The following is a 22,358-nucleotide window of genomic DNA, read 5'->3' as shown; positions in this document are numbered from 1 at the left end:
GACTATCATAAATTGTCTCTGACCGATTTTCTTTTCCATATCACAGTAATAATTTATTATGATAAAAGTATCTGCAGAAATGTCTTACCTTCTTTCCGGATTGGCCAATAAAGCATCCGTCGCTGAGTCCAAAATCCACGTTACATTGGCGTTTTGAATATAATTTTTTACTGAAAAAATGTTAAATAAAAATTTCAGCTTATATCAAATTTTTACAATAATTTTTATTTATCAGACATGTATTTAAATCTAGACCTAGTGAAAGTGATAATAAAATAACGCTATCAATCTTAGAACATAAACAGAGAAAACCAAGTGGATTATGTGGACTTCTATAGACTTCTCCAGACAATGAATCGGTGTGAATCTGTTCATTCACATTTTAACCTTTGTTTGAATTCTTCTCCTCTTTCGATACGTTTTGTGGACTAGTTAGTTTCTTATCTCTCCGATGTTTATATAAACATCAGTAACATAAAAATCCACATACGGGAAAATATCCACACAAAAAGAAAAGAAACTACGTTCTGAGACAAATTTCTGATTATCAAGTAGGAAACGTTGATCGCTCCAAATGTATCAAAATTACGTGTATTAACTTTTCTAACAATAATAGGCCTAGTATTCAACCAATATTTAATAAGCCCAGAATAAATTTTTCGAAATACATTTTAATGATAATGCAGTCTGTGAAAACATTTCAATGTCATTGATTCAGTGCAGTTTGACTCTTCACTATTTCAGTGCAATTTATGTGATAAATAATTATCTTCTCTTTCATAGTGCAGTTTACTGTTTTCAGTGTAATTTACAATCGGTCATGCTATACGACATAATATTTCCTATGCATTTCCGATTAAAGAAACAAGACATTCTCTCTTCCCTCTCTTTGTATCTTCCCATGTTCATTTAATTATATTGATTTTAATAAATCAATAATATAAAATACAATTTGATGTTTGAATTTTGAGGGGGAATATACACCACTGTTCTGCAAAAAAATTAGTGAAATTCATTTTTTTATATCTCAGCTACTATAAAAGCTAAATGAACAAAACTTGTCACGCTTAATATACATAAAATTACACTTTATAAAACACTATTCAGAATATTAAAATAGGGAATAATTAATTACCTGTAAAAATAATATCAAATTTGTATATATTTTTTTACAACCGTAAAGTACAGTATTTACATAATAAAATGTACAATTAATTAAATATCTGCATGATTCTTTTGTCCCGCGCCATGGCGTCGCGGTCAAAGGCATCCTGCCTAGGACTCGCGTTACGGAATGAGCGCTGGTTCTAGTCCTCATGGGGGAAGAAATTTTCTCATGAAATTTCGGCCAGTGTATGGGACCGGTGCCCACCCAGCATCGTGATGCACTTGGGGAGCTACGATAGGTAGCGAAATCCGGTTGCGAATGCCAGCTATAACGGCTGGGGGGATCATCGTGCTAACCACACGACACCTCCATTCTGGTTGGAAGATCGTCCACCTCTGCTTCGGCATGTGGGCGTGAGGCCAGCAGCCGGCTGGTCGGTCTAGGCCCTTCACGGGCTGTAGCGCCACGGATTATTATTATGATTCTTTTACTGGAATGTTTTAAAGACCAACATCAACAGTATGGTATAGGATATTTTACCTGTTCCTTCAAAAAGAATTTTTTCTTAAACGTTACCTTCAATATTAACTTTTCTAAACTAAGGAAAATATTTCTTAAAGGAAAAGGTGAAATAACCTAGACTTTGTTGTTGACGTAGGTCTTTAGAATATTTCTGCAATAGAATTATGCAGATATTTAATTAATTATGAATTTTATTCTGTAAATGCTTTACGGTTGTAAAAATAAGTATGCAAATTTGATATTATTTTTACGGCTTTTATTATTCTGAATAGTGTTTTATAAAGTGTAATGTATGTATATGAAGTATGAAAAGCTTTGTTTATTTTAGCTTTTATAGTAACTGAGATATAGAAAAGTATTTCACTAAATTCTTGTATGCCAATGGTGTCTTTTCCCCTTTAAATCTTGTGTCAGTAATAGGTATACTTGTGCTACTCACATCCATAGAAGTACTCGTCCACTGTCTTCAACCAACCAACGTCATCGTGGGTATGTGCTACCAGATGAACGTTCAACTTATTAGGATCAACTTCGTGACAGGACTGAAAAAATACATAGAATAATGACAGATATGAATGCAAGAACACTTTGCACTGTAGACATTCAGCGCGAAATCACTTAAGTATTCGCGTTTCTCTATGCAGAAATATTAAATTATAAAAAAAAATGAACAAAGTTTTCAGTATTTGTACGAGTAGCTACAATTGTCATAATATTTATTATACATCTTGATTACACAACTTTTAACACTGTATCACTTCGGAATATATATGGTGAGACTTTCCTGTGTTAAATTTCAACGTATCTCGTTTACATGTTTCGTCCTATTTATGGGTCATCTTCAGAAATGGTCGTTGTTGGTCTTGGTGCCACTTGTTCTGTTTCCTGTGAGGGTGTGTTCCTGTGGTATAGTATAGAGTCAAAGAGTGTGTGTGTTTTGAAGTTGAGTTGTGTGTTGAGAATTTCGTTGGGGTGTGTTTTTGTGTGTCTGTATATTTCATATTGTTCTAGTGTGTTAGTTTCTGGCTTTTTGGTTGGATGTGTAGTATTTCCATGTCTGTGTTGATGTCTCTGTGGGTGTGGTTAGCATTTATGATGTGTTCTGGATATGTGGAGGTGTTTTGTAATTTTGTTATGGCTGTGATGTGTTCTTTGTAACGTGTTTGAAACGATCTGCCTGTCTGTCCTATGTAGAAATTGTTGCAGGTCTTACATTTAAGTGTGTATACGTTTGTGTGGTTGTATTTGTTTGTTTGTGTTATTTGTGTGTTGAGATGTTTTTGTAGAGTGATATTTGTTCTATATGCGGTGTTGTAATTTAATTTCTTGAATGAGGTTGCAATTTTGTGTGTGTTTTTGTTTTCGTATGTTATTGTGATGTATTTTTTGTGTTCTTGTGTTTGTGTGATGTATTCTTATGTTTTTTGTGATTATGTTTTGTCTTATGTATTATGTTGTCTATTATGTTAGGGTTGTATCTGTTTTCTTGTGCTATGTATTTGATTGTGTTTAGCTCTTCGTTGTAATCTTGTTGGTTCATTGGTATGTTGAGTAGTCTGTGTACCATTGTTCGGAATGCAACTTGTTTGTGTTGTGTGGGATGGTTGGATGTGTTGTGTATGTGTGTTGTTGTTGTTGTTTTTCTGTATACTTTGAATGTGTGTTTGTTGTCTACTTTTCTTATTGTGATGTCTAGAAAATTTATGGATTTGTAATACGTTGATTTATTATACGTTAATATAGTTGATATACAGTGTGTTTCATAAACGGTCTTGCGAATTTTATGAATAACTACAACCAATATTTAAATTGGACTCCCAAGATATACAGATTATTTAATGACGCATTGAGATGGACTACTGCCGTCCACTAGGGAAGCATGCCGTCTGAAGTTTGGTATCGGTATTTAAAAACATCGGGGGTTTTACTTCTATACGGAATAGTTTTATTCCTTATAACGTAGGTGAACTTCAAATTCTTCTTAATACAGGCAAGTAAAGTGGGTAGGCATTAGACACACACACACCTTAATACATTTACTCTACAGCCTATATAAAATACTGAAAACGAAAGTTCATCCCACTTAAGAGCATTTTAATAATATTTCCAGAAAATAAACTATAAACAGTAATACACGGAAATATTAAATTAAAAAGTGAAAAATTTTGTATCCTACGTAGCATGGAAAATAAATTTAAGTTTTGCAATGCGAGTAAAGCTTATGCTGAAAATAGGCTACTCATCTGTTAACTTCGTGAAATTTAGTTCTTTAAACACTGAAATGACTGCATAAACGCCATTTACTGAGATAGTTGAGAGAGAATTGATTCAAGAGAAATAACAGAACCCGGTATACTTACCCCCTTTGGTCATTTTCACTATTTAAGTATACATTCATTCAATGCCGGTGATCTTAACAAAGTTCGTAAAACAGTGAATTCAAGAAAACTTTCCCGGTGTTTCTGTGCGTTGACCAGGAGCAGGTCCCCCCTCCCCAATCGCCGCTACTTTCATCCACGAATTCATTGTGTTTCACCGGATTAAAACTTATGTATTATTACATTAATAAATTTAATTAGTGTTCAAAACTGGGCATTTCTATTTTATTTATAACTTACTAAAGATGCCGCTTCGATTATTCTCAAGAGTTCGTCTCCCCTTGTCTTCATGCCTGTTCAGTGCCATAATGCTTAGTTTATTTCATCACTCCTGACTGCTATTTATGTTATCCCTCAGGTATCAGCGTTTTGTGCACGTGCTAAGAGCGCGGGATTGAGGGAAAGAGAGAGAGAGAACAACTTGAACGCTTCATGGTTTGTGAATCCCCGTCCGCCGAAATTATCTGTGACAGCCTTTAGTCTGCCCTTGACAAGTCGCAGTAAACACACACAGTAGCTCAGCTAAAAATAAGTACAGTTTATTACGTTGTGTTGTGTTTTGCAATGGTTGAATATTTAGAACGTGTAATATATTTTGCAAAAGCGTACATAGGGAAAAATATGTCGGATGGCTGAACAAGAGAAAACTTGAGACGTAAATTTCCTGCTCGACCTGTTCCATGTGGAAAAACAATATAGGGTAAAGGTTGGTGATAATGTGATGCTAATAATATTATGATAGTACTCTTTGAGAATTTTTTTACAATTTCACTGAGCGAGAAAAGGACCGCATTTGTGCAGAAACTTGTCCACGGCAATAAAACGTATTACTTCTAAAGCTGAAGGTGTGGATAATATTAGTATAATATTATTGAAGAAAATATTGAACATAATACTGCCGACATTAACACATATATTCTACGCCTCACTCATAACTTCTACCTACCCGAACCTCTGGAAGAAAGTCTTTATCCGTCCGATCCCTAAAATCAAAACCCCATTATGTGCAAATGCTTTCCGTCCAATTAGTATCCTACCTGCTCTATCAAAAGCTCTGGAACGTATTGTTCACAAACAACTAATGGACTATCTAACCGAACATGCCTTATTGGATGAATACCAATCCGGGTTCAGAAATGGACATAGTACGACTACAGCACTACTAAAAGTGAATGAGGATATACGTGAAGCCACGGATGAACGTAAATTAACATTACTGACATCACTTGACTTCAGTAAGGCATTTGATACAGTTGACACGGACCTTCTATTATGTAAATTAAGACTTCTGAATCTTTCTGAAAGGTCTGTTACTTGGTTTGAATCCTACCTTCGCGACCGTCAACAATGTGTCATTGCATGCGATTATTCTTCAAAATGGTGTGTCGTGAAATCTGGAATTCAACAAGGTTCAGTTCTCGGACCTTTACTCTTCATGATCTATATTAATGACGTGACTGATATGATAAAACACTGCAAATACCATATGTATGCTGACGACTTGCAAATTTATTTGCATTTCCACCCTGACGAGACTAGTGACGCAGTAAACAAAATAGACGAAGACTTGAATTCGATTTCACTGTGGGCACACAAATTTGGATTAAGGTTAAATCCAGAGAAATCGCAAGCAATCGTAATGGGACATAATCGTCTACGAAGCACTCTTGATAGTAGTACTATACCACATATAATATTGAATGGGATTATTGTTAAATACAGTGAAACCGTTAAAAATCTTGGCATTTTTATGGATAGCGATCTAAATTGGAATACTCAAGTAACACACATTTGCAAAAAAATATTTTCTCAACTTCACTCCTTGTTTCATATGAAAGAATTTCTACCACTTAGTTTAAAAAGAATCTTATTCAGACGCTTGTAATGCCCCATTTTGATTATTGCGATTCCTTGCTAACTAATGTAAGTTCACTCTTAGCTGAGAGACTACAACGTGTTTATAATGTGTGCATACGATTCATCTGCAATACTCGTAAATATGACCATATAACACCTTCCTTCCAGTTACTTTCATGGGTGCGTCTGAAGGAACGAAGAACAATACATTCACTCTCTCTTCTGTTTAGAATCATGTATACTTCTACTCCGAAATATCTGTTATCGCGCTTTCAATTTCTTACAACTATTCGAAACCGATATCAAGCACTTCTTTCTATCCCTCATCATAGAACGTCTTTATACTCATCTTCCTATACTGTAGAAATACCTAGCCTCTGGAATTCGCTACCTAATGATGTCAGGGACTGCCGGACTTTATCACAATTCAAAATTAAATTGGAAAATTTTGTCTTAGTTAATGTTTTATAGGTATTGCTAGAAGTATTGATTTGTGTTTTTTTTCTTTTTCTTTTTTAACCTAGATTAAAATTGCAAGTTTCTTGTTTATGTTAGTTAATTAGTTAGGATGGAATTAATTATGAGACTTAATCACTCATTTAAAGTTTGTGTGACTGCAACCTGTATATTTTTGTGTGGCTTTACTTTGTTTATAGTGTTTTTTTTCTCTCTCTCTTTATTTCTTGTGTAGCTTTACTTTGTATATTATAGTGTATTTTTTTCTGTTTATTTCTATTATTGTATTTGTATTCCTGGTGTTGTGGAAGAGAAGGCCTGATGGCCTTAACTACACCAGAATAAATAAATAATACGTTGACGCAAAAAACCGATATTCCTCTCGCTCAGTAAAATTGTAAAAAAAAATCTCAAAAAGAACTATCATAATATTATTAGTATCACAATAATATTAAACTTTACCCTACTAAATTTAGTGAATAGGGGTAATGAAATAGGTTGTGTAAATAATGTAATGTGAATAATTAAGTAAGTAGATATCAGACATTCCGACGAAGCCCTCGAATGCAAACAGTGACCGTAGAGAGGGGATCTACCACTGGGCGGACGACAGAAACACCGGGAAAGTTCCAGAGCTTTAACAGTAAGCAATGGAAATTCCACCGCTGGCTGTGGGGTAATGGTTAGCACGTTTGGCCATGAAACGAGCGGCCCCGGGTTCAAATCTTGGTTAGGCTTTTTTCCGGGGGTTTTCCTCAACCAATTGACGCATAATTTGCTGGGTAACTTTCGGTGTTGGACCTCGGTCTCATTTCGCCATCATTAATTCACATATCATCATCATCATCATCATCATCATCATCATCATCATCATCATCCTCTAATTCTGATTGTTGTCTTATACAATGTAAATGTCCTTTTATTAAAGAGTCCTCTGAAGTTAAGTATTTGGGCATAATTTTCGATAATCATTTAAAATGGAACCAACACATTAATTAGCTTTGTAATAAATTACGTAAAATAGTATATTAATTTGTTTTATTGAGGAATTACTTGTCAATAAGTTTATTACGCACAATATATTTAACTTTATTTCAATCGGTAATTATGTATGGAATTATAGAATGGGGTAGCTCATTTAAATCTAATTTTAATCCACTTTATTTATTACAGAATAAAATAATTAAAATATGTCTTCATAAACCTATTGATTTTCCATCTCAAAATTTGTTTTTAGACTTTGATGTACTTAACGTAAGACAAATTTATTATATTGTATTAATACAATTCATACATGACAATCGAAATAATTTTGAATTGTATTCTCATAGTTATGAAACAAAAGGTATGAATTCTTTAAGAATGTTTGAACCAAAATGCAACACTTTTACAGTATTTAATCATAGTAGTAATTTAGGCCCAAGAATATATAACAAATTTATATTTAAATATCCTAATCTTGTCAATTCTAATAGTTCTAATATTAAATTTAAAAAAGTTATGTAAGGATTTTATAAAAATTGAAAAATTGTAAATTTAAATTCATATACTATAATTGCATAGTAGACATAAGACAAATTGTGATGTATAATTATTAATTTCAATTCAGGAATCCGCCCCTGAGCACGAGTTCTCCTCTTTCAGGGGCTAGCTAAAGTTTTTTGTGTATATATTATATTTTATGTAACAATTATTAGCAAAATAATAAATAAATAAATAAATAAATAAATAAATAAATAAATAAATAAATAAATAAATTGACGCATAATTTGCTGTGTAACTTTCGGTGTTGGACCTCGGTCTCATTTCGCCATCATTACTTCACATATTATCATCATCATCATCGTCATCATCATCATCATCATCATCATCATCCATACAATAGCCCGGGTTAAGTTCACGGAGTGCTGTACTTGTACAAGAGCGCTGCCGTCCGCTACCCAATCATTCACAGAATAGGAGTGGTAAGCACAATAAGCCTCAGGCTGTAGTGCAAGCCTTCAGGTCCCTCCTCCGTACAACAGAGAAAAGAAACAATGGGAAAGGGGTCAGATTGCTTCATAAATCAGCTATGAGTAATACGAAGTTTTAAATTCATCGGTAACTAAAAGTTTCAGTGGAAGGGTTTCATAAATTTAACAGTGAAGTTCCGGTCTCATAATGATAATAATAATAATAATAATAATAATAATAATAATAATAATAATAATAACAGTAATAATGATGATAATAATGATAATAATATTAATAATAATACTAATAATAATTTTATTTATTTATTTGTTTGTTTGTTTATTTCTTTATTTATTTATTTTTATTCATTTATTTATCCATTCATTCATTTATTCATTCATTCATTCATTCATTTATTTGATGGACAACAGCCATTGGCCAATAAAAGTCAAGCACAGTGGTACAATTAATAGATTAAAATGAACAACTATGGTACAAATTAACTTGTGTTAACAACAAAATAAAGAACATAGATTACAATAATTAATTTACAAGAATTAAAAATATAAATTATTAGGGAAAGGAGTTGATTCTTACTACCAATTTGTGTACAAGGATTATGCAAATAATATTAGCAAAGACATTGCCATATTCTAATACTTCTATACATTGAATGTTCGAAATCGCCTACATGTAAGTTAGCATGTTTAATACATCTAGAGACCGGCGAGGAAGATTTAGAATTTCTAATAGAGTTTTTGATGTCTCGTGTCCTTCACAGGCACGAACGCTGACACTGTTTAAGGACCTTACATAAGAATAAGTAATCGAGATCATGACGTCTGGCATACAGGCTTCGACATTTAAAGTGCTCGCATTTTTTATCATAGTTATACTCAGAGTTATTAGGCAGGAATCGGTACGAACATACTTACTGGCTTTTAAGAAACCCGGACTTTCATTGCCGCCCTCACATAAGCCCGCCATTGGTCCCTATCCTGAGCAAGATTAATCCAGTCTCTACCATCATATCCCACCTCCCTCAAATCCATTTTAATATTACCTTCCCATCTACGTCTCGGCCTCCCCACAGGTCTTTTTCCCTCCGGCCTCCCAACTAACACTCTATATGCATTTCTGGATTCGCCCACACGTGCTACATGTCCTGCCCATCTCAAACGTCTGGATTTAATGTTCCTAATTATGTCAGGTGAAGTATACAATGCGTGCAGCTCTGCGTTGTGTAACTTTCTCCATTCTCCTGTAACTTCATCCCTCTTAACCCTAAATATTTTCCTAAGAACCTTATTCTCAAACACCCTTAATCTCTGTTCCTCTCTCAAAGTGAGAGTCCAAGTTTCACAACCATACAGAACAACCGGTAATATAACTGTTTTATAAATTCTTACTTTCAGATTTTTTGACAGAAGGCTAGATGACAAAAGCTTCTCAACCGAATAATAACGCGCATTTCCCATATTTAGTCTGCGTTTAATTTTATCCCGAGTGTCATTTATATTTGTTACTGTTGCTCCAAAATATTTGAATTTTTCCACCTCTTCGAAGGATAAATCTCCAATTTTTATAGTTCCATTATCGGTACGAACATAATGAAATAAATTTCCTTTGAAAATTTTCCAGTTTTGCCAAATCAGAACTAGCAATAGAGTTCCAAACTACAGATGCATATTCCAGTTTCGATCTCACTAATGTATAGTATAGTACTAAAAGGGAGGTGTTGAAAAAGAATAAGTAATTGACCGAATTATTCCTAACATTCTTATTGCATGCTTATAAATATTACTATTATTACTACTACTACTACTACTACTACTACTATTATTATTATTATTATTATTATTATTATTATTATTATTATTATTATTATTATTATTATTTATACTGGCAGAGTTAAGGCCACAGGGCCTTCTCCCAGGTCACATATTTCTCGTACATGGAACACTATAAAGTACTAAAGTACCGAAGTGTCTACTAGGTGTATCAATTGACATTGTAGTACTCACATTATATCCACAGGTGGTTGCAGGTATGCTAGGCACGAGAGGGATCCGCCTCACTTTACCGTTGCAAAGAGCGAGAATCAAGATTAGCACTGCTGTAGTAAAGTCTCTGTACCTCCACATGAGCTCCATAGCTAATGGAATATACCGATTCCTTCCGAATAATAAATAGAAATGTTTTAAAGGTCTATCAAGATTCGAGTATTGTGAATGTTGTGAACTGTGTCCAGAACATTTAACGTGATGTGATAATGTGTTATTCTATCTCTAAATAAACAAATGCAGGTTTATTGAATTTTGTAAAGAACTTTGATCAGTTTCGTGGTCGAATGTTTGTATTTCGATTGGAAGCACTTAGGGTGGTAAACAATTGTTATATATACTGTATCGAAAATTTTCCACCACCTGCCTGATTTTAGAATTGAAAATGACAGCTTTCCATCCGTTCTTTATTTTCAAAGTCTTTCATAAAATGTAATTTCAATTGTTTTTTATCTCCTCATATAAATATTAGTTTTTAAACTGAAATTTTACAATTATGTTCCATATATGTCGTTAATAATAATAATAATAATAATAATAATAATAATAATAATAATAATAATAATAATAATTGACACGGAAATTTGAAATGTGCACGTTACCTTTGTCTGAGAGAAATTATTTACACTATTGTAGCTCAATTGAGGAAAAAAAATCTGCCACGACTTTACAATTATTTTGAAGTTCCTCTGAGATATTCAAGCGAACTTTAATACAGTGTACAGGGTTGTTCCCGTTCTCTGATAACGAATTTGAATGACATCATGTGCGTCAGGAGTCACACGACAGCTGAACTGTGGCGCGAGATGATAGACCAGTAGTGAGTGCTCTCATAGTCAGGGTGCACGACTACTCACAGCAGAAATTTCCAAGAAAATCGAGCCTTTTTGGGAGGGGTACATTACGACCATTTCCAATGCCAAGTACAGTTAAGTGAAAATAAAAGAAGCCTGCAATAAACGAGGTTTCGTTATTTCCAAGAAAGGCATCTTCTGTGTACTTAATAAGTTGGTAAAGCGCGAATGGAATTAATTTGTATCATCTCGTGGGGTGCGGCGACTTGTGACGGGGGGATGGGTTTGCTTGCTTTTTCCACTGTGGAATTAATCCCATCCGAGCTTTGCCATTCTTATTAGGTACACACAAGATGCCTCTCTTGGAAATAACGAAACCACGCTTTTTGCAGGCTCCTATGAGTTTCATGTAACTGTACTTGGCACTCATAAAGTTTCCATATTGATATCTCCAGTTACATTGATGAGGAACATTGATGTCCACAAATGTTTACCCTAGTATCATCTGGCTACAACATTTTAAGAATGAAACTAACAAAACAAAATTTTATTGCAGGTAAACTTGGGCACTCATAAAATTTCCATATTGATATCTCCAGTTACATTGATGTTGTCATGAGGAACGCTGCTGTTGATTTTCTTTAAAAACGACTTCAGTGCTGGAAAAAGCTCAATGTGTTCTGTAGCTAGCAGAAACAAAATCTCCAGTTACACATACACACTAGAGATGAACAAAACTAACTGCCGCTCTCGCTCGCTGTGTTCGTTGCATTTGTCTTTCGAGTCTCGTCTCGTCATTCTCGTGCACTTCGAGTTCGCTCGTCATTCTCCAAATAGCATTTGGTCGGCGTGGAAAGATTTCGTAACTTTGAATATCATACATAATTGAAATAAATAACATCACGAATGTTTATGTGATACAAAAAGACAAAACAGAACAGTATCTTACAGAGGTCTGTATCAGACGTTTTCGCTAAAGCGTCAAGTAGTTCATAGCATAATCCGATAGGTAGCGCACATGCATGATGGGTAAAATTGTCACGAGCGATAAATCCTCGAATGGTATAAGCCGAGCGTTAGACATTCGTTCTTGTTACAGTGATGAACTGTGTAGTAACATCATAGATGTTTATCATTTCAAAACTTTGCAGTGTTCAATTGTCCATAGTACAACTACAAAACTTGTTTTAAAATGTAATATAAATGTCGTAGGTATGTGTTTTTTTTTTTTTTTACACACAGGAGTGATTTTGTTTTTGCCACATCTGATAGATGCTATTGGATGTAAATGTAATTATTATAAACGGAGAACACAATCACGATAATGCAAGAACTCTATCAAGTTGTTTTCTAGTAATAATAATAATAATAATAATAATAATAATAATAATAATAATAATTAGTGTATCAATCTTTGCGTCTGTAACAGTTGTGCAGCATGATTATTCGTTTTATTATATTTTCTGTGACGTTATCTCTGTACTAATATTGTTATTAATCTACTGCTTTATCAATAATATTTTGTGAAACGTTCCTACATTGTCGCAGTATATAGGCGGAACACTATGTATGGACCTATCATATTATATATGTGGTAAATCAAATATTGAATAATTATTAATTAGCAATAATAGCTGTATAGGCCTATCGAAGTTTTTCATACTATTTTTATTTATAACTTCATGTTCCTGTTTTGGGACGTTCCATTGACTGTTCCATTAAACTTTTGTCATAAACGCAGAAAATAAAGCCTTATTTTTACCGTGTGAGCAAAACATATGTGTATCTTATCTGTCGCCTTCCATACAAGATAAGACATGTCGGTGAGATGACCTTGTACTGTGCTTCTATTTATTACGAGCGTATCACGACCGATCGTATCTCACTCGAGGGTGCGACACTCGACCGAGTTCAAGCGAGCGATTTAACTCCAATGCAGCACTCTGGTATCTTAGCTATCAAAATGCTCTGGGTCTATTATCAGATATTACCTACGATTATATAAGTAGAAAAAAAAAACAATTCTCAAATAAATATGGATTTCTAAGAAACATAAAACATAACGCTAAATAAAACGTTAATATATATTTTTTTACTTGAGATTGTAGACTTGATCTAAAATATACGAAAAGAAAAATCCTGGCCTTTTAATAAGGGCCTAGTAATTAAATAAAGATTGGGGACGGATTATTACACACTGAAAGGTAGAGATGACGTTTCAATTAGGCTACTTGATTGTTTATACATATAGAACAGTTGCCAAAACAGATAAAAGTTCAGTCTGGTCTGTGAGTATAAACAACTATGACGATTCAGGGATGCTTGACGTTCGAGACTTCACAATTCCCGAAGTCTTGAAATGCTCACAAGCAGTCTTTACGTCAACGACGCGATGTAGTCAGTACTGTCTTGCGGGTTTTCGGCTTTGCGGGCGCTGTTACTGTTTTTTTTTTTTTCATTTTGAAAAGGTGGTACCTCAGGTTAAATATGGTATTTAACCTACCTCAGCTGTATTTTAAATATTTATTTAACATTTTAATATTTATCACTATTTTAATTCTCATGCCAAGCTACCATGGGTAACTACTATAATATGTAAATGCAATTTTAACAGCAAGACTTTTAACGCACAGCAATCATTTGTATCAAGCATGCTCTTAATTTACTTGTTTTCAACTTACATAACATATGGGACATAATATTTTCCACATGAAGAGTCAATAGCATAATGTCATTTTGTTTTCACATTACATTCTGTGCACATTCTTTAACATTTATGATAAAATGCAATACCACAGGGTGATATCTTGACATATGTACATGTATTCCTCAATAGCATAATTTTTCAAACAGAGTAATCATTTAGCATCAAGAATGATCGTAAACTGCTAGTTTAATTTACGTATTATACGGAACACAATACTTTCACATGAATATATAATAACATATGTAATTATTGCATGTCATAATTCCATTTGTGTCCAATTTTAACATTATGATAAAATGAAAATATTGTTCATGTAAACAGCTGAGTCAGTGCACGTCTAATTGTAACATTTATCTAGTCAAGTGGTAAGCATGTTTGTTTGTCCGAATATTACTTCATTCCACTTAATTTTGTATTCAGTATGTATAACATGATACTTATGATGATCTGATGATGGCAAATAATTGCCGAAAACTTTAATCCAATTCAATGAATGTGACATAGTTAATAATTAAGACTATACATTACTTGATAAGCAAGAAGACGGACCCATTTAGCCCATATTTACCTAACTTAGCTGTTACTGTTGCTTTCTCGATCGTTGTTCAGCTCTAATATACACGAACACATTCACACTGGACTGATCAGATGTCTGATATGGATCGGAAAATGTATTTTTAATATGATGCGTCGAAGTATCTGATGACATAATGACCTGAATTTAACATCTCATTATTCCCAATCTTGTAGATTATTTTTTTAAATACATTTTACAAACTTCTGTGCTGTTTCTACTACCGATGTATCATATTAATTTATTTTCTTTTAAATTTTGACGTGATGCATATTAATTGCATTTTGTTACCAGTTGGTTTGGTGGTAGTCTACTTCGCTAACACATATTAATGACCGACTTGGAAAGTTACAGTAGGTTTTCTTATTGTTGATACACAGATAGTAACTGCCGGCTGCCGCCGACCTTTGCCAAGTCTAACAAACTTACCTCTCCTCTCTTCTTCTCCACAGCAAATAGGCTACGACGTTGTTTATCTTAACTTGAGAACCAAGAAACATGTCAACAACGTGGCTTACAGACCACTCATTTTAATTAATTTTAGAGCAACGAGTCATACCGGTACTTGCTTCCATAAATGAATTAAATTTAGTTATAGGCCTAATTATTTGTTCAACACAATCAGTACAAATTAATTAAACATATTCGTCATTTTTTGATCTTCCACATGACTCTGGGTCACTAATATTTGCTTTCTCCAAATGTCTTAATCTTTAACATATTAATTTTATGTCACAAATCACAAGAACATAGTTAAATTCATGGTACCGGTACTAAATGTAATAAATTTAATCATGCATTCAACAGGGACATCATTTTATTTTTACTAACATGTTTAATATTGACTTGCCTATACCTCTGGATCAACGCCGTTTGCTACCCCCTTCCATGACTGGAGTTCGATCATACTGGCATAATATACAAACAAATCACTTTACTAGGTATAGGAGGGAAGAAAAGTAGTTCATCCATTTACGTAAACTAGGAAATATTGCGCTTTTGAGTGATCATTTTCATTAGGTTTTTGTTTAATCAAAATACAGTAAAGTATCAACAATGAGTGTTTTTACTCACGAACTGAGCTGTCCATGTGAACGTATTCATTATGCAGTGTAGCCTATATTATACTGTTTACAGCACATTAGCGTACAATATAAAGAATGAAGTTAAATTGAAAAATAATCATAATATGGATATTTAAACACATTTTTTAAAATGGTGGCCGTTCATTTCGATGCAGGCTTCAGTTCTAATGTGCATATATCGCACTATAGACTATTTTACTTAATTCCAATTACCAGTTTCGTCTTTCGTACTAGAAACTGATGTTGAAATAATTCTGTACCTACTCTATAAAAGAGTACCTTACGTACTGAAAATTCAATATTCATTTCTGCACGATCCGAAAACATAAAATTACTCAGACATGCTATCTACTGTCCGTCCAAGTGGATATGTCGTAGAGTCGTAGAAAGGGAGGAAATCACGTGATAGTTAATTACTTAACGGGGCCCTTTTATTTAAGATATTTTAAACAGTTGTATAATATTACGTAGACGTCCAATTCCTAACAGAAATTAATGTTCTCAGAAAAGAGCTAAGACAGCCCAACCACTACCTGGCGAATAAAAGCTGGTGGGGGAAACCGGGATACGACGTAGGCAAATGGACGACAGTACCTGTGCTGAAATAATTCAATATTGAAAGCTGTTTCGTGACTGGAAAGCGCGAACATATTTTTGGAACGCACTGTTTACTATGACCGTAAGGCTACTATGACTGTATATGCGGCCTTGGATCTGTGTGGAGGACGATTGAACTTCATTATTAGAAGGGGTGGGAGTGAAGTAGGCCTACATTAAAAAACTCAGGTGCAATAAATTTGAAGTAAAAATAAAATTATGTCTCTGTATATGTCAGAAACATGGACATTACGACGGAGTGAAGAGAAACGACTAGAAGCATTTGAAATGTTGGTATGGAGAAGAATTGAGCGTGTGAAATGGACAGAGTAAGAAGTGAAGCTATGCTATAAAGAGTGGTTGAGGAAAGAATAATGCTGAAAGTGAACTAATGAGGAAGAGAAATAGAAATTGGCTGCGTCACTACCTAAGAAGAAACTGTCTATCGAAGGATAAACTAGCAGAAATGGCTAACGGGAGAAAAGTTCAGGCTAGAAGATCATACGATAGGAAATATTAATAGGCTTATATGTGGGTCGTATGCGGTGAGTAAATAAGACGAAGGCGGAAAATAAGGAAGATTGGAGAATTCTGGGTTTCCAGCGAAAAAGGTCTACTTTTAGACAGAAAACTATAAATAAATGAATTCTTTCACACCACTCAAACACAGTGCTATTTTTCTTTAAACATATACTGTATTATTTTATAAATCATTGAAATTAAATTATGATTACTTGTATACATAGAGTAAAGGTTGGTAATATTATGATACAAGTAATATTATGATAGTTCTTTTTGAGAATTTATTACAATTTTACTGAGTGAGAGAAAGACCGGTTTTGTGCAGAATCTTGTCAACGAACATTCCACTAATAGGTTGACTCAAAAAACTGATCTTCCTCTCGCTCAGTAAAATTATAATGAATTCTCAAAAAGAACTATAAATTTTACTCATATCACAATATTACCAACATTTACCCCAAATTGTTGACAAAAAAGATAGCTATTTCTTTTTTATAAACTATAGAAATGATCAGTCGTCATTTATTTTTGGTAATTAGAATTTCATGATAATGATGTGGTTTATAAATTATGAACGCGAAACATGTTAAAACTGTTTTAACATAACGTAAAATTGACTGACAAGAAAAGAGATGGATAGAGACAGCAATAGATTACATGGCCGAATAGAATATTGTACTTGTCTTTAAAAGAAGAAGAAGAAGAAGGTGGTGGTGGTGGTGGTGATGGTGGTGGTGGTAGTGACGTCGTTTACGTGTTTCGTTCTCACGTTAGTTTTGAAAACCGTACACTGACGTTCAACGTCATCTGACCTAAGATTGTATGATCATGTAAGAGAACTTTCCAATCACGGCATAAGTCAAAACCAAAGATATAAAATATTAACAAACTTTGAAAGAGTTCCGCTAGATCTCAATAGGTGACACCATTATTGGGACGGTTAAAAAGTGTCAGGAAAAATAATTACGTAGATTAAGCATAAGTTATTATCATAATTGACAAGATCAGCGGTTTTCAGCTAAACCCAGTGCTGTTTTACAATCAGTAGAGTGGGATGAAGAATTGAATTCTATAATGCGGGTTTATTTATGTACGATTGGCGACACTGACTACTATCTTCGCCATCTATTCACAGAAGTAATAACTAAAGAAGCCACACTTGCACCAACAAATTATCGAGCACTATCGATTAGTAGGGTCAGATATCTTTGAACGTCAGTGTACCTACAATTACCGTTGTCACTTATCGAAGAACCTTCGATGTATTTATTACAGACACCATAACTGATACTTCTTATTTAATGCTAGTGATATCTACAAAATTACATTTTATCAGGAGGAAATCCCTAACATGTGCCTTCGATATTCTATTTGTTTCTAAATTCCGAACTATTTCTATTCTTCAGCCACTGAGGTCGATTGTCATGATCGTAGAAGTTCTACAACTTACCGAAAGATGGCAATGTTGAACAAGCAACGAAGAGCGCTGGAGAGGTAGTTCGCCCGCACAGCAAACTTTTTAAAAACTATGAAGCAGTCAAATAAAGTAGCACGTCTCCTCATCTTTTAAATGTGTTGCAGGGAATGCATCTTGTCTTGGTACATTAAAAGCGGAGGACTTCAACCACAAATGGGAGATATCCACGCTTCAAAGAGCAAGGAGTCGGTGTCTTTCGCTTTATTTATATTTGTACTTCGTCTGTGATAATGCATTTTCTTTCGTCTGCCTTAATGTTCACAACTCACTTCAGACACCAGAACAAGAGCGCAAAATGTCATATCATTTCATTCTTTCGTACATCCTTTGATTCATTCACATAGAAATTAACACACTCGTTTATACACTACATTAATACAATCGTTCATTTCGTCTATTGGTTTACTGGTTTCTTCACCCATTAATTTACTTGTTTATTTATTCGTTCATTTATTTACTCAAACATTCCGTTATGCACTCATTCATTCGCTCGTTTATCCAAACATTTATTATTTCGTTAATCTAACAATTCATTCATTCTCATTTTTACCCTTGCATTCATTAAATTGTTCACATGTCATTTCAAGTCTTTATGTCCTCTCGTGTATTTATTATTCAGGCACATATTTAACATACAACTATAACTTAGCATTTCATTCATTCAACTTTCCATTGACTCACTCACATTTTCATTCATTCACTCACTCAGCTTACCATTTAATCATTCATTCAATAACCTTTCCAATCATTCACTCAACTTTTAATATATTCACTCATTCAGTCAACTTTTCAATCACTCACTCAACTATCCATTCATTCACTAAGTCATTTATCTCGCCATTCATTCGATAATTCATTTATCTTGCCATTCATTCACTATATTATTCACCTTTTCATTCTCTAATTGATTCATCTTTCTACTCAGCTACTCACTCAACTTACCTTTCAATCACTAATTCATTTATTTTTCCATTCATTGACTAATTCGTTCATCTTGCCATTCATTCACTAATTTATTCATCTTTTCATCATCTACAGTAGAGCATCGATAATCCGAAACAACTGGGGACGGGGGGTGTTCGGATAATTTATTTTTCGGATAACCGATCATTTACGAAAACAAATTGTACCGGTGTCATAGAAGCAGTATGAAACAAATAAACACTGATATTAAACACAAAACTGTATATTTTGTACCACACGTCTTACAAATAACACAGAGAACTGATTAGCCTAGCTTGACTAGTTCAAAATGGCCTAGAGTTTAGGAAAAGAAGTCCAAATGTTTTTTTTTTTTTCAGGTTCAGAGCTGAGACTCGTTTTTTTTTCCTTTTGCCGCTAAGTCTCGCAAACAGCGCTAGCGGAACTTCTACATGACGCGCGCGCAAATTTGAATTTGCTGACTGGAACGCTTTCGGTTAACCGATGTTTCGGTTGATCGGTATTCGGTTAATCGATGCTCTACTGTAATTGATTCATCTTTCTATTCAGCCACTCACTAATTCATTCTTCTTTCCATTCATTCACTTACTCAATTTTCCATTCATTCACTAATTCATCCATCTTACCATTCCTTCACTAATTTATTCACTTTTTTATTCACTAATTGTTTCATTTTCTATTCAGCTACTCACTCAACTTTCCATTCATTCACTAATTCATTCATCTTTCCACTCAGTTACTCACTAAACTTTCCATTCATTCACTCATTCAACTTTCCACTCATTCAGCAATCTTTTCATTCAGTCACTCAACTTTTCATTCATTCGCTCCTCTTTTCATTCATAAATTGATTCAACTTTCCATTAATTTATTTACCCATTTGTTCACCTTTGAATTCACTCACTTATCTTACAATTCATTTACGCAATAATTCATATTTCCATTCGGTCATTGAACTTCCCATTCATTCACTCACTCAGCTTTCAATTTATTCTCTCACTCATCTTGCCATTTATTCACTCACGTATTTTACCATTAGTATAGCCCGCAGTAAGATATGTGTTGATCCAAAATTTTCGACGGAGAAAATTCTTTCCAATTTCTGGAATATGACCTATGTGATTTAAAAAAAACCAAATATTCACCATCATCACCTGTCTTCACAGCTTCTCTTAGCGCCTTTTCATTATAATTCTCCATACAACCATGTCATTCAAAATCTCTGATTTATGAAATTTTTGTCAGAAAGGGAATTTTTTCCGAAAAGAGAAGTTTTTTTGTCAGAAAGACAAATTTCATCCATTATAGAAGCAAAAGGTCCTGCGATCATCTGATAACCCTATATAAGTAGGAATAAAAAAATAGGAGAAGCTCGCGATAGGAACAGTTTGGATGTAGCGCATGCGCGTACCACTCATACAGTGTCAGCTTGATCCTTACCTGAATTTATTTTCGCGTGTACATTCCAGATCAAATCAAGAAGTTCCCTTCGTGCTCCGGTTACACATCTTTCATATACGAAGGTTAGGTTTGATTACTTTAGGTTTATATTAACCTAATTCGTGAATTCCGCGCATGCGCAGACAGCCAAGATGATCCTGTCGCGAACCGCACGTTAAAAATGAATTTCTCATAATGCTATGCTGTCCCTGCGGTGGCTGAATGATCAGACTTCAAGTTTGTCACGCAGGAGTTTGGGTTCGAGTCCCATAGTGATAGTTGTGGCGGAGAAGTTGGCAGTTGGTTCTTCTCGGTGTTCTCCAGTTTCTCCTTGTCATGTATCAGCATAATTCCATGCGATCTTCATTCCACTATAATTCCATAGCACTCTTCGAGACTTACAGTTGGCTGGATTAGGGACATGCATGAAACCTGGTACTCAGCGAACTTCATCATAGGCACCTCGTATGAACAAGAATGCCTATTTGAGCACCACAGTAAAAGTTCACTCTGGCGATCGTAGCACTAGTTTTGACCGCCTCCTTGAGGAATATAAGTATGATGACTGATAATAACAATCGAGCATACATATATTCATATGGGTGAAACTGAAATAAACGTGTTACGTAGGCTACTCTTGACAATTACGAAGGTTTCAAAACTATTTATTTATCAAAAAGCTTTAAGTAATAGCAGTTTATTATTAGGGCCTACTATTTAAGGCTAGTTCAAAATAAACCGGGAAAGGAAACGACAACGAGTACGGAAATATTTTAAAAATAAATGTATTTAAATGTGAGCATTCACAAATAATATTCACGTTCCCATTCCCGGGCTTCGGCAAGTTTCTCGTTAATTGTAAATGCTCACATTGAAATGCATTTAATTAAAAAAAAATCCGTTCTCTTTCTCGTTGTAGTTCCCGTTCCCGGTTTATTGTGAACCAGCCTTTACATAAATGCGCTGTGTTTTCAGTTTCGTTTATTTTGGTGCATACCGTATAAGGTCCCCGCTTTCTTGGACTCCGGCACCATCTTCCGGCCAATTTCCTGCCAGTATTAAATTTTATAAAAGTGTGAGTTAACTCCGTAACCATTCCAGAAGTTAAAGGTAGATAAACTTACACTCCCTATCGCCATTTAAGCCAGAATCTTACATTCGACTGTCTGCCGTTCTGTCAAAATAGTAGTAAGTTATAGGATATATTCCTTCATTTATTCATAGTTCTCTGCCTAAGGGCAAGTCTTTCACTGTAAACCCAGCATTTTCTAATCTTTCCTATTTTCTTCTCCCCTCTTAGTCTCCGCATATGATCCATATATCTTTATGTCGTCTATCATCTGATATTTGCTTTTTTCTTTCGTTCACCATTACTTCCAATGCACCCTTGAATAGGCAGTTTCTTCTCAGCCAGCGACCCAGATAATTCCTTTTCCTCTTCCTGATCAGTTTCAGCATCATTCTTTCTTCACCCACTCTTTCCAACACAGCCTAATTTCTTATTCCGTCTGTCCATTTCACACGTTCCTTTCTTGACTATATCCACATTTCGAATGCTTCTATTCGCTTCTCTTCACTTAGTCGTAATGTTCATGTTTCTGCCCCGTACAGTGCTACACTTCACATAAAGTACTTCAGTAGTTTCTTCCTTTGTCTTTTTTTTTTCAGAAATTCGCAGACGATATACTCATTTTTCTATTAAAAGCTTCCTTTGCCGTTGTTATCCTCTTTTCGACTTTCTGGCAGCAGCTGATGTTACTGCTTATAGTACACCTCAAGTAATTAAGATATATACAGAGTGTTTCCGGGCTAGTGTTACAAACTTTCAGGGATGATGGTGAAGGGCACATGTATCAATTTGAGATAAGGAACCCTGGTCCGGA

The 22,358-nt window shown here is 34.4% G+C and overlaps 1 protein-coding gene across 1 annotated transcript in view; it reads right to left on the bottom strand.

The window, feature by feature from the left end:
* The window catches only part of LOC138712048 (lysosomal alpha-mannosidase-like), a 62,806-nt gene extending 52,310 nt beyond the window's left edge, over positions 1-10,496 (bottom strand). The window contains exons 1-3 of the mRNA XM_069843438.1: positions 10,299-10,496; positions 2,070-2,172; positions 89-170 (exon numbers count right to left, since the gene is read on the bottom strand). Of these exons, the coding sequence (XP_069699539.1) occupies positions 89-170; positions 2,070-2,172; positions 10,299-10,427 (314 nt within the window). The 5' untranslated portion in view covers positions 10,428-10,496. The remainder of the gene's footprint in view (positions 1-88; positions 171-2,069; positions 2,173-10,298) is intronic.
* Positions 10,497-22,358: the final 11,862 nt, after the last annotated feature.

The sequence above is a fragment of the Periplaneta americana genome, chromosome 13, assembly GCF_040183065.1.
Source record: "Periplaneta americana isolate PAMFEO1 chromosome 13, P.americana_PAMFEO1_priV1, whole genome shotgun sequence".
Taxonomy (NCBI): Eukaryota; Metazoa; Arthropoda; class Insecta; order Blattodea; family Blattidae; genus Periplaneta; species Periplaneta americana.
Note: the sequence above shows the minus strand (reverse complement) of the source record. Positions and strands in the feature narration are given on the sequence as shown.